General features: G+C 30.9%; 1 protein-coding gene across 1 annotated transcript; it reads left to right on the top strand.

Annotated features, from left to right (window-relative positions):
* The first annotated feature begins 10,235 nt into the window (after positions 1–10,235).
* On the top strand, positions 10,236–12,908 carry LOC108467770 (transmembrane ascorbate ferrireductase 1). The gene is made up of 4 exons (XM_017768530.2): positions 10,236–10,508; positions 11,515–11,563; positions 11,668–11,867; positions 12,472–12,908. Exons 1-4 carry the CDS (start codon positions 10,365–10,367, stop codon positions 12,769–12,771), a joined length of 693 nt encoding a protein of 230 aa, XP_017624019.1. The 5' UTR covers positions 10,236–10,364; the 3' UTR covers positions 12,772–12,908.
* The last annotated feature ends 292 nt before the right edge of the window (positions 12,909–13,200 follow it).

The following is a 13,200-nucleotide window of genomic DNA, read 5'->3' as shown; positions in this document are numbered from 1 at the left end:
AGAGATCAAGATAAAAGTATAACTTTTATATTAGAGGTAAAAGTAATATATATATATATATATATATTGAAAAATAAAACAAATTATTAGTTTCTAATAGAAATCAAAATGCTTTTAAAAAAATATTGGTCCGAGGATAGAATTAGACCTAATCATTGGTCGGGCCTGTACAAAATTTTAAACCCATTTTCTAGGTCTTGGACTCGGCTCGACCCGAAAAATAAGCTTAAAATTCTGCATAAACCTGGCCTATTTTAAAAATGCTAAACCTGTAACCACCCCAACCCAGCCTAGACGTTAGATCCGAATTGAGACATTACATCGGCCACCAAAGTGGCTTGGTAAATTATCAGAGTTTTTTAAAAACGATCCTTTAGAAACATTTGTTCATTTTAGAAAGAAGTTTTTGTCTCTTTTTAGAAAAAACTATTAAGTTTAATATCTTCATTATAATGATGTTTTCTATTGAAAACTTAGTTGAAAATTTGAATTACTTTCTTAACAAAACACATTTACAATTTAACAGAGGAAAATTGATATTAACGTAATTTTAATAAAAACCATGTTTCATACATAATTAAATAAAAATTCATATTCTAATAGCCTAAATGATTTACATGTCATGCACACCTAAGTAAAAATCGTAAACTAAGTCCCATGCTACAATAATAATAGTTTCAAATAACAGGAATTATAAAATAATCAGTCTAAAATATTTTTATATAGAAATCAATATTCCAAGTCGAGCCCTCTGAATGCTGACTCCGCGTCCTAACCTTGTCAATTATCTGAAAAGAAGGATAATAAAAGGGAGTGAGATCTGAAAGCTCAATGTGAGTTCCTTCACAAGGAAATCGAAACAAAACAGTAGATGAAGCACTTTAACAATTTCGAGAATAAACACAATCACAAAGCACTTTAGATTAACGGTTTTTCATATAAAACACTTCATTATAAATTTCTCTGGATTCAGAATAATCATAATTGAATAATAATTTAGAATGTCGTTATTTCAGATTAATTCAACACAAGAATAATCAGTGTAATGGTTAATCATACATAAACATTATTCATCAAACGATTCTCCATAGTAATTTTACATATATCAATATTTCAAATTACACAACAATGTACATATGTGTGTATATATGTATCATCTCAAAATCACAATTTTGTATGCACATGTTTTTATGAATGTCATTCAATTTCGGTTTATCAGAAAGATCCTACCCCACCAATATACTCCATAATGGGAGTTCCGCAAAACTCCCTTCTCTAATCACTCTGAAATGTGGATAAACAACCTTTAATTTGCAGTTTTCACTGCTAATGGCTGTGGACACACAACAAACTTACACAATTGGAATCTGCTCTGGCTGTGGGTGCACAACAAAATAATGCAGATAAAACCTGCCAATGACCGTGGAAGCACAACAATAATAAGAATAAGAAAGAATAAAAAGAAAAAAGGGTTAGTTATATGAGATTGTTTTCTGGTAAAATCTAAATAGAATTGAAGAAGAAATAAAGGTTGAAGAAAAATGTAACTTATTCCATAAAAATTAAAAAATTTAAAAATTAAATAAGTGGCTAAATTTAAAAAATAGTAAAAATTGAAGGTTGAATTTCAAATTATATATATTTCAGATAGAGATAATCATAAAAAATAAAGAGGTCAAATTTAAACAAATCAAGATAGATGAACTAAATCTACATAAATTAATAAATACATAAACTATCCTTAGAATTTAATCAAATTAGAAAGATTAAAAAGAAATAAAGTTTTTGAAAAAATAATAATTCATTTAAATAAAATCTCCATAGTTTTAAAAATAATAAATAATTTTTACACAATTTTTTAATTTTATAAATTTTAAAACTAAATTTTAGGAAATTTTTAACTTTTATTTAGTTTTAATTTATTAACATTTATTTTAATATTTTTATAGAAATTTTTATTTTGTTTTAGAATTTTTCTTTTTCCTTTTTATTTTAGATGATTTTTTTATTTTTAAATTATTAAAGTTAAATTTGATAGTAAACCATTTACCAACAAAAAATTGAAATAATTTTTCTTTTACGAATTTTTCATACATTTTTTTCATAATTTTGGAAAAAGTATTTGAAATTTTTGAATTTTTTATAATTAAAGATTTTAAAATAAAATTTAATATTATATAATTTATTTTTATATTTTTATTAAGGTAAATTACACCAACAATCCCATGAAAAGTTTTATATTTATTCAATTTGGTCCTTTTCATATTCTAAGCTTAAAATCTATCAATTTCAAGACTATTTCTTCAAGAAATCAACAACGGTAATTTTTTAAAACTTTAACATTTTTTCAAATTGGTATATGAGCTAGCTAAATCAAGCTCTCATGACTCCAAATCCATAAAAATTACAAGAAAAAAACTTAAATTTCATACCAAATGATGGTTGAATGTTTTAGAATTTCCGTAGGTTTTTCCCTTCCATAGACAGCAAGAAGAAAGCAAATGAGGAAGATGACATCTTTTTCCACTAATTTAAGTTTTTCTACTTTGATTATTCCTTAATTAACCTCGATTAATTAACTTAATTTTTAATTAGTTTACTTTAATTATCATTAACCTTATTAGTAGATAACAACATCATCATCCACTATCTTATGATATAAAATTATTTATTTGCCATTTTGTACCTTTGGTTAATTGCTATTTAGGTCCCTAAACCCTTGGTCAATTAAAAACCTATAGTGATTGAACTTTTACAGTTTAGTTGTTGGGCCTAAATTAACTATTTAATTGACAAAACTGTTAGACCAAACTTCAATATATTTTTATATTAGCCCTGTAAATATTCATATTTAATATTTACGAGCTCGGTTTATGGAAATAGGGTTCGAAACTGTATTTTTCGATACCATCGAAAATTAGGCTGTTACAATTGAGACTTGCACTCCAAGTCTCGAGAGCATGATAACAATTTCAAATTTTATGTTCTAAGGATTGTCAGTATCAAGACTTGACCCCAAGTCTCGAGACTTAATATTGGAGATAAACTCGTGTAAGCAACGAACAAGAAAAATAATGAAGAAATTGAAAAGATCGAACACACAAACGTAGAAAAACCCCTCCGAAGAGAATAAAAAACTACGGGTAAAGATAATTTCACTAAATCGGAAAAAAATGAAGAGTACAAAGATGGAGGTAAAAATTAAACCTCGAAACTTGAAAATAAGAACCCTTCAAACTTAAACACAAAATCCTTTAAAAGCTTTTAAAAGCTAATAATTAAATATGTTATGGGTTAATATTTCTAGGATAAAAAAGAGTCTATTTATAGGTTGAATTCATTGGTCAAATAATCTTAAAATAATCTATACTAATCAAAGTTCGACTAGAAAAAATATTAGAATTTGAATGGTAGAAGAAAACTGAGAAAATTGTATGACACGTCGCGACGTCCCTTATTTAATCGTCGTTTCTACTTCTCCCCTATTTCATCGTCGTGACGTTGTTCTCTATTTGTGTCTTAATTTGATTGAAATGTGAGGCATACTCCACAAATCTTCACTTTGACTCGTATTTCCACAATGCATTCTTTATCGAGCCCGTCACGGCCCTATATTAAACTTTGTAGGATATTAACTGAGTCCAAGCTGTGCTTGAAATTTGAAATCGAAAGACTTCCAGTTTTTAACTTGTGCACTTCCAAATCAAAACTGATTCGGGTATGCTTTCCAAGAACAAAATGCTCTGTCTTTCCAAATCCTACACCTAAAAAAGAACTTCTTTTATTCAAAACAATCATGCATTTTTCCCTCCTGTGACCAAATTGTCTCTGCTTCAAACAAGTCGACTTCGACTCCTTAATAGACGAGGGACTTGTTGTTTTACCAGTCACCGTTGAACCTTGCATAACATAAAGACTACTAGTCTTTTGACCTTTCATCAAAATGAGAGCCCCACAAGACACTTTAATGATGCTTGACTCGATGCTAATTCTACAGAGTCTAATATACTTAAGGAGATGATATTCTTTCTTAAATTAGGTACATGCTTGACATCTGACATTGTCCTGATTGTCTCATTGTGCATATTGATCTGAACAGTACCTATACCGATTGCCTTACTGGATAAACCATTTCCTATATGCATAACTCCACTTTCAACTGAACTATATATGAAGAACTAGTCCCTGTTGAGACACATGTAGAAAGAACACACCGAATCCAAGACCCATTCAAACGTAAACTTAGACCTTTAGTTCGTGGACACCAATAACCAATCATCACCCTTGTCGTTCGCCAAATTACCATCAGCTAATTCTTCCCCGTTGCTCTCAGCAACCTTCTTATTTCGCAGTTTATAACAATCTGTCTTAATGTGACCTAACTTTTTACAGTAGCGACATCATTTGTCTTGATTCCTTAATGCTACCAAAATTGAGGCTTGTCTATCTGACTTGCTATCTGAACCAAAATCATTGTTAAGTTTGTCTTTGCTCAACAAGTGACCCTTCACATCCTTGAATGAGAGTTTATCTATGCCATAAATCAAGGTATCCCTAAAAGACTTGTATAAAAAGGGTAAAGAGCACAATAATAGCATAGTCTAATATTTTCATCACCAATCTGAACCTTAAATTCTTTAAATCACTCAAACGAGTAATAAATTGACTGATGTGACCTCTAAGGTGCTTACCTTTGTCTATACAGAAATGTGTGTAGTCGTTGTTTCAACACCAATCAATTAGTCAAAGACTTTGTCGCGTAAAGGGTTTCTAACCTTTTTCGCATGGAAAATGTCATTTTCTCCATCAATACCTCTTGCAATACATACAGATATGGTATTTTCATCAAGCTCTTCCTATTTTGACTGATCCATATTCGCAGGCTTTTTCCCTGTAATGAAAATTTTCAAGCTATTCTAAACCAAAATTTTCATCATCTAAACTTGCCACAGATTGAAATTTGTGATGCCATCGAATTTCTCAATGTCAATTCTTGTTGTTGCCATCTCTGAACGGGTTGAATACATAAACCAAACCAAACTTCGATACCAGTTTGTTAAGGATAAACCCATGTAAGCAACAAATAAGAAAAATAACGAATTGATTGAAAAGATCGAACACATAAACTTTATGTGGAAAAAATCTTCGAAAATGATATAAAACCACGGATAAAGATAATTTCACTAAATCAGAAAAAATGAAGAGTACAAATATGAAGATAAAAACTAAACCTCGAAATCTGAAAATAAGGACCCGTAAAACTTAAACATAAAATTCCCTGAAAGCTTGTAAAAGTTAAGACTTAAATGTGTTATAGGTTAATCTTTCTAGGGTAGAAATTTGTAACACCCTATACCTGGCTCGGTCGCCAAGCCCGAATATCAGGATGCCACACCACCGTCTCATGTCGTATACAATAAGTAAAGGCTTATTATAACGAAACGTCTTCCATTTTAGTATTCGTATAGGTTTTAAGTCAATATTACTCTTTAGTTATCATTGTTTCATGCTATTCGTACATCAAATAGTCTTGTAATAATAGTTAATCATGCATTGGGACCATTAAGCAAAAGTTCTGAAACTGTCACGTAGGTATCGATACTTAAGGTGTGGTATCGATATTTCTCTCAAGTGGTATCGATACTGCTTGGAAAATTAATACCAAAATTGCTTACTGTTTCTCGTAGAAAAGCCAAAGTCTTAGAAATTATCAGTACATTTTGAAAAGTATCGATACTCGTGATAAGGTATCGATACTAAATTACTCTACTGGCTTCTTACACTTTCAAAAATCATAGAGGTATTGATATTACAACCCGAATATCAGTGCCTCTGCTTCCTACATAAAAAATACAACAATTACACATATAACTCATACTAATTACTGTCTAATCATCATGCATCATTCACTTCATCAAATGGGTGCCAAAATGTTCGAAATAACAATCCAAAACTTTATAATCATCACTGAGCAAGAAACCAATAATTCAAACGTAAAGTCCATAAGTCCTAAGGCAAAATAATAATGTAAACAACTTAAAAGTCATAACAAAAACCAACATATAGTCTACCATATTGCCTTATTCCCGAAACATAAACAAATAGATAATAAACACCTATGAAGTAACACAAAGACTTGATTGTGTCACTCTTTGAGAACCATGCCACTCACACCAGCACAACTAATTTACAATGGGTAGAGAAGGTAATGGGTGAGCTTAACAAGCTCAATGAATGCCTAGAACAACTACCATGCAAACAATTCATCAAGTATTGGTGAAACGTAAAAGTAGCATAATTATAACAACCTCAAGTTAGTTGACACATTTTACATCTTTTGCATATTCAATAGCCTATTTATAGAGTCAACACATACACATTCATGCATGCATCACAATACATAAAAACATATTTACATTTAAGATAATTAGGCACTTGAGCTAAGAAACATAAAAGTAGGCACTATCACCACTAATCGAATACACAGATCTCCAACACACCACATAGACTCATAGAGTCAAACATGTCCAGTGAGTGAAGCATAGTTAACACTCTCCAACGCACCAAACATGTCTCGTTGAATGGAGTTTAGCTCACATTCCCTTATCTCTCCAACATGTCCCAGAGCCTCAACGCCCAAATCACATATACATATAAGTGAGTACTTACAATCCTATGGCATGCCAACTATATCCAATGGTATTAAGTGTCACAAGGCCAAAATATCTGTTATTAAACACACATATATTACTTACCGATTTTCTGCTCATTACCACTGCATATTTGCATCACAAGCACAATATTATCACTAACACTTAGCTTGTTTGACATGTTCACATATATAATTCCACAATAATAATCACGAACACATAACACATATAATGGCATATCATCTTAATACACATTTTCATAATTCAACGAGCACATAATACACAAGTTAAACATGGGCACAAGAGAAGTTACACTCAGAATTTAGGGTAGGGATTTAGGCTACAACTAAATTCATTAACAATTCATTGAATCATTTCCACAAGCAATTAATCTAAACACTCACCAATTCGCTTTCGCCGAAATGCCTAAAGCTCAAACTAGCCTTTCCTAGCTCGTAAATAGTTCTAGTGAACCTGGAACTTCAACACAACAATTCACACAAGAGCAACACACAAGCAACCAAAAATAAGCCTAAGCTATGTCCCTATTTAATCGAAACCTTTAACATAGCAAAGTTTAAATTCGAATATCTTAGTCTATACTCAATATTTTTGCTTAAAACCAATTTCATTCATTTTATAATTTGCCTACGACTAATTCCCAACCTTTAAACTACACAATTCATTATATTGACATTTTTTGACAAGTTTTGACAAGTTTTGACTATTTTCGTAAAAATTTATTAAAACTCAAGAAATCTTTAATTAAACTTCAAAACAAGTTTGAAACCTATTAATTACCATTTTGAAATCACATTTTTACTCAAAAATTCGAAATTCACCATTAATGACCCTATTTTCGGCTTTTAATCAAAACATGTGATTTAGCGACTGAAAATTCAGTTTCAAAGGCCTAATAACATTAAAAACTAATGGATAGACGATTGGTTACCTTTGATGGAAGAAAAATGGACTTTTGGCGTGAATTCGAGAAAACCCACATGTGAGGAAGATGGTAGAGATTTTAGGATGCTTTCTTGAAGATTTATGAAGGTTTAAGGCTTTGGGAATGATGGGAATCAAAGTGATGTAGTTTGGAAATAAAAAAATCAATTGGGAGAGCAAAGGAAAGCAATGAACGACAACACTATGGAGAAAGGAGAAAACTATTGTGACAATAAGCTGGGAATTGGGGTTTTTAGGTTTAATTTTAAAATTTGGTCTAATTGCCTCTTACAAGCTCACAGTTTTGACTTTGTTACAAATTAATCCTTTTTCTAAAATTAAAGGTTTCTAAAACACTTTTTTAAAAATTGATTTGACCTTTTAAAAATTATAGTAAAAAGCATCACTGATATACCATGTTGCAAAATTCCAAGAACTCTAAGGCCATAATTCCTAAAATACCTCTAAAATTCCTAGGCCTTATTTTGGGGTGTTACAAAAATGACCTATTTATAGGCTAAATTCGTAGGTAAAATAATCTACACTAGTCAGAATTCGATTGAGAAAAATAATCAGAATTTGATTGGAAGAAGAAAATCGAGAAAATTGCATGACACGTTGCAACGTCCCCTATCGTGTTGTCACAACGTCGTTTTTGCTTCTTTTTTGTTTCATCGTCGTGTCATCATGATGTCACATGGCTCCTCGTTGTGATGTTGATCTCTATTTGTGTTTTAAATTGATCGAAATGTAAGGCATACTCGACACTTACTGTCTTGTTTTGATATTTTGACCCAGGATTTGTAACTAGCATTGTGTTTGACTATGTTTGACCCCCAATCATTATATTAAGGCTCATATAACTGTATTAATCATGAAAACCCAAGCTGGCCTAAACTATTAAATGATTGTTTCACCTTGTATTAAATGTTTACTAGAGTGTTTTAGTCACTCTAGTTATGAATGTAGCTCTTTATATTTGGTTATCTTTTAAGTGAAGGGTGTTATAGACAAAACTTTACTAGTTAATTTTCATGGTGATATATTAATTGGGAGTTTAGTCTTGGGTCTTTTATTTGTTCAAAATTAGTCTCCTTACTTTTTCAAATTTCTTATTTTCATCATTTGGTTAACTTTTCATTGTTATCTCTATTTAAAAATTAGGTAAAATCACAAATTTAGCCTCAATCTTTACAACTTCGATTAATTTAGCCCCTATATTTTTTATACTTTATAATTTTTCATGGGATAAGTCATGGTATTAAGTGTGATGACATGAAACTTTAATATTGTGCCTCATTATAACCTAATAATTAAAAGTAAATTAATATAAAATATAAACAAGATAAAAGTTATTAAATCTATAAACAATCTAAAATTCAAGAAATATATAAAAATTTTATAGAATTATAAAATTATATTTACCAAATAAATATATCCACTTTATTTCTTCTTCAAAGTAAAAAAAAAGGAAATTACTTTTTAAGATATGAGACTTTAAACCTATCCTAAAGAAAATCATAGCAATAGTTGTTAAAAAAAAAAAACTTTCTAGAATAAGTAAAAATACATAAAATTTTAAAATTTGCCTTTATTGTTGTGGTAAGTGCCGTCTAGAGCTTATTTCAGCATGGAAGCATTTTCTAGCTTTTGGGAACTCTCTACAGCTTCTGAGTGGGGAGCAGATATTGGTTTATTTATTTTAATCCTCCTTTTTCTCGGGGCAAGAAAATTCAATAAACAAATGTTTTTTAAACAAAGAAAAGGGTTAGGAATGTGAGATCATATTTGAAGGAAGTGGAAGAAATGGGCTTTATCCAGTAATATTGTAACTGAGAAAGGTTGACAAAATCCTCCAGTGACCTAAATCTGTTATTGCCATTTAAACTTCTCTGATTGGTTTGGTATTGCAATTTGCTTCATTTTGGTGATATCATGCATGACTTCACCTCTCAATGGGACTACTCCTTTTGTTTGTTTGTTTGCTTCTCAATATGAACTAAATTTAAAGTAAAAAGAAATTAAATAGATAAATGTATTAGATTAATAATAAAAGAATGCAACTCAAATTATTTAATATTATTTTCTTTTGTATCACGTCAAAAAAGTTTTCATATTAGTGAATACAATCTATATTGTAATTTTTTTAATTAAATTAATATCGAATTGATTTGTAACAGACATTAATTTAATTATACACTTAAATAATACTATATATAGAAATATAGAACACAAAGTGAGTAAAAAATATTCCAATATTTTAATTCAATAAAAGTCTAAGATATTTTATATTTTGAGTTCACAGTTTAAAGTTATTTTATTATTATTATTATTATTAATTTTTATATAAAGGCATGAAAATATAGGAATTCCTCGTAATGGTATATATTAATAGTTTAAAATAAAATTTTTAAATAGAAAATACAAATTTAATTAATAATAATAAGTGGGATAGATGTTGGGGATTTGGATAATTTTTTGTTTTTTTTCAAATGGATAATCCCTTATTTGTACCATATTAAAAAAGGACAAAAGTAGGTTGGTATCCTATGGAGACTGAAATGAAGCACGTGGCGCGACGGCATCCGCGGGGAGAGAGACTAAACTGTAACAAAAATGTAGAATTCAAAAATCTTGATATCCACGTCGCATAAATCAGGATGCAACAAAGATCTCCATCCAACGGTTCAAAAATCTCGGAACAATTATGATAAGAAAGTCTTTACTTCTTCTGCTCTGCAGTATTTTGCTGGAAAGAATAGAGCGAACATGGCGATAGGAGTTAAGGCCTTGCACTTGTCCTTTGTGCCTCATGCCCTCGCGATTGCCGGCGCTGTTATGGTATTGGTTTGGTGCATTCACTTCAGGGGTGGATTAGCTTGGGAATCTTCTAACAAAAATCTCATCTTTAATGTAAGTGTTTTCCTTTCTGCTCTTGGGATTCCTCAAAATCTTGTTTCCTTTTCATGGCTTCAACTGCAACTTTGTTTGGTTTCTGTTTCTCCCCTCCGATTATTATCACATAACAGTTCCTTTTGGTTGAAATTGGATGGTGTTAAAATCTTCCATCACCAAATTATTCGTATAATCTTAAACTCAGGCACTAAACTAATGATGAAGAAGACTTCTTTTGGGGGTTCCGCTGTTGTTTGATTCCTTGAATTTTATTACAATTTCATGTTCGATTATCCCTTTTTTCCCCCTTGCTATAGTTTTGGGTTTGGGTGCCCCTTAATTATTAGAATTTGATGGTGGCTGGTCAACCTTCATATGGTGGCGGTAGTTAGCCATGTACCATGGAATATAGTAACCTACCTACTTACCCTTCATTATAATATATTATATGGTCAAGCATCTACATTGTTTTCTCCCATCCTTGTTAGTATTTTTATCCCCTGTTCCTTCTGCCATTTTCCGTATCAAAAACTTGTCTAACATGGTTAAGGTTTCTAGGAGGAAGGAGAATGAGGGACTTGAACCTATTCATGCTAACTGAATTATTTTATAGAGTATTTGTTTCTGATATCGGTGATCAATAAAATATTCAAATATGAAACATAGGAAGCATACTTGTACCTAACAATATACATATTTCTTACTATATGTTGGAGATGGTGTCCATTAACTTTCTTTGGATTTAACTAACTAATTGAACCCCAAATTTCGTTGTCACAACTAGTTATCCATTTTCTTGACTGATCGAAGCAATCACTCTCATTTGTAGTGTCCAAGAAAGAAAAACAAATTGTATATTAATGGAATAATTGTGGTTTTAAATCATAATTACTGCATTCCAAAGTTTTATCTCATTCTTTTTGTCTGGATTAATAATGTCTCTTTCATGCTGAATGCTGCATGAAGTTTGACATCTAATTCTAAATTGCTAAATTGCTTACTGCCATTTACAATTTTACTGCAGCTCCATCCTGTATTGATGTTGATTGGCTTCATTATCTTAGGAGGTGAAGGTAAATCAAATCCAACATTCCTTGATACAAACAAACAGCTTGCTTTCTAGTTTGATTGACAAAAACAAATCTAAAACATTTTCCCAACTTTGCAAAAAATGCAGCCATTATGAGCTACAAGTCATTGCCACTGAAGAAGGAAGTTAAGAAAGTCATACATCTTGTGCTCCATGCCACTGCTCTGATTCTAGGCATTATTGGAATCTATACGGCATTCAAGAATCATAATGAGAGTTCAATACCTAATCTCTACAGCGTGCATTCTTGGCTTGGGATTGGAATCATTACCCTTTATGGCATTCAGGTAATAATAATATAAATCACTTGATTCCAAACTTTTCTCTAAATTTTTTTGCTTTTCACTTCTAGTGTGGGATTTTTCATTTTTCACATATCTGAAAGTGGAAAAACATGAAAATTTGGGTAAAAGTATCATAAAGCCCCTTTACTAGGAGTCGGATTGCATTTCCGTATATGTTGATCAAAGAGTAAATTGGTCTTTATTTTAAAAAATTCATTCATTTTTATTGTTAAAAATTGGTCCTTGTACATCATTATGCTAGTTTTTAATATTATAAATGGATGAAACTTTTAAGACAAAGGACCAATTTGCTCATTGATCTAACGTGCAGGGAGTAAATTGTCTATTTTTTCAGTTGACAAGACAAAATACAATCTAACTCCTAATACAGCGGCCTCCATGGTACTTTTACCAAAAAATTGAGTATATATACCTTATGGAATACATATCTAAGTCTGATATAGCAATTTCAGAAGAGAGTTGAAAGTTAGATAACTTGGGTATATCTTCATTAGTAGATTCTAAAAGGACATTAGTGTGAACCAAGTTGTAGCGGCATAAAATTGCCAAAGGCACTGTGTTTTTAAATAGAAATTATTACTTGCAGTGGATATATGGGTTTCTCATATTCTTCTACCCTGGAGGGTCGACCGGACTAAGAAGCGAATCACTTCCATGGCACGTACTGTTCGGGCTGTTTGTATACATCTTGGCAGTTGGCAATGCCACCTTAGGGTTCCTGGAGAAGCTTACATTCCTTGAGAACTCGGGGCTAGATAAATATGGTGCTGAGGCATACCTTGTAAACTTCACAGCTATTGTCACAATATTGTATGGAGCCTTCGTCATATTTACAGTTCTCTCCCAGGGTCCTCAGGAAGATGACTACAGCTATTCAGCCATATAATTTCATGTAATATATCTGTACCTATGTGTTGCTGAATGTCTGGTGTATGATCTATTATTATCTGTATTTGTAGACATCAAATTGTGTAGTAATCAATAATATTGGCAATGGCAATGTATTGGACCAGTGTTATGATTCTTTCTTTCTTTTTTTCTTTTTTCCATGGCAGTGTAATCAAGGGTGCTATTTATGCTTTTCATAAAAAAAAGAAATTATAATTTCGTATTCATATTATTGAAGGGTTTTTTTTTTTTTTTTAGATTTGTTACTTTAATCCATAATTTAGTTGTACCAGTGAAATATGAATGTAATATGTTAATTATTTCTCAATACATAGATGTAATGAGAAAAAAAAAAAACAATTTGGAAAAGTAGGGTAGAAAGAGATAGTGAATGTGTATCAACACAAACATGGCCCAAATGTAGTTT

Source organism: Gossypium arboreum, chromosome 8 (assembly GCF_025698485.1).
Source record: "Gossypium arboreum isolate Shixiya-1 chromosome 8, ASM2569848v2, whole genome shotgun sequence".
NCBI lineage: Eukaryota > Viridiplantae > Streptophyta > Magnoliopsida > Malvales > Malvaceae > Gossypium > Gossypium arboreum.
This window is presented reverse-complemented; position numbering and strand designations above follow the sequence as displayed.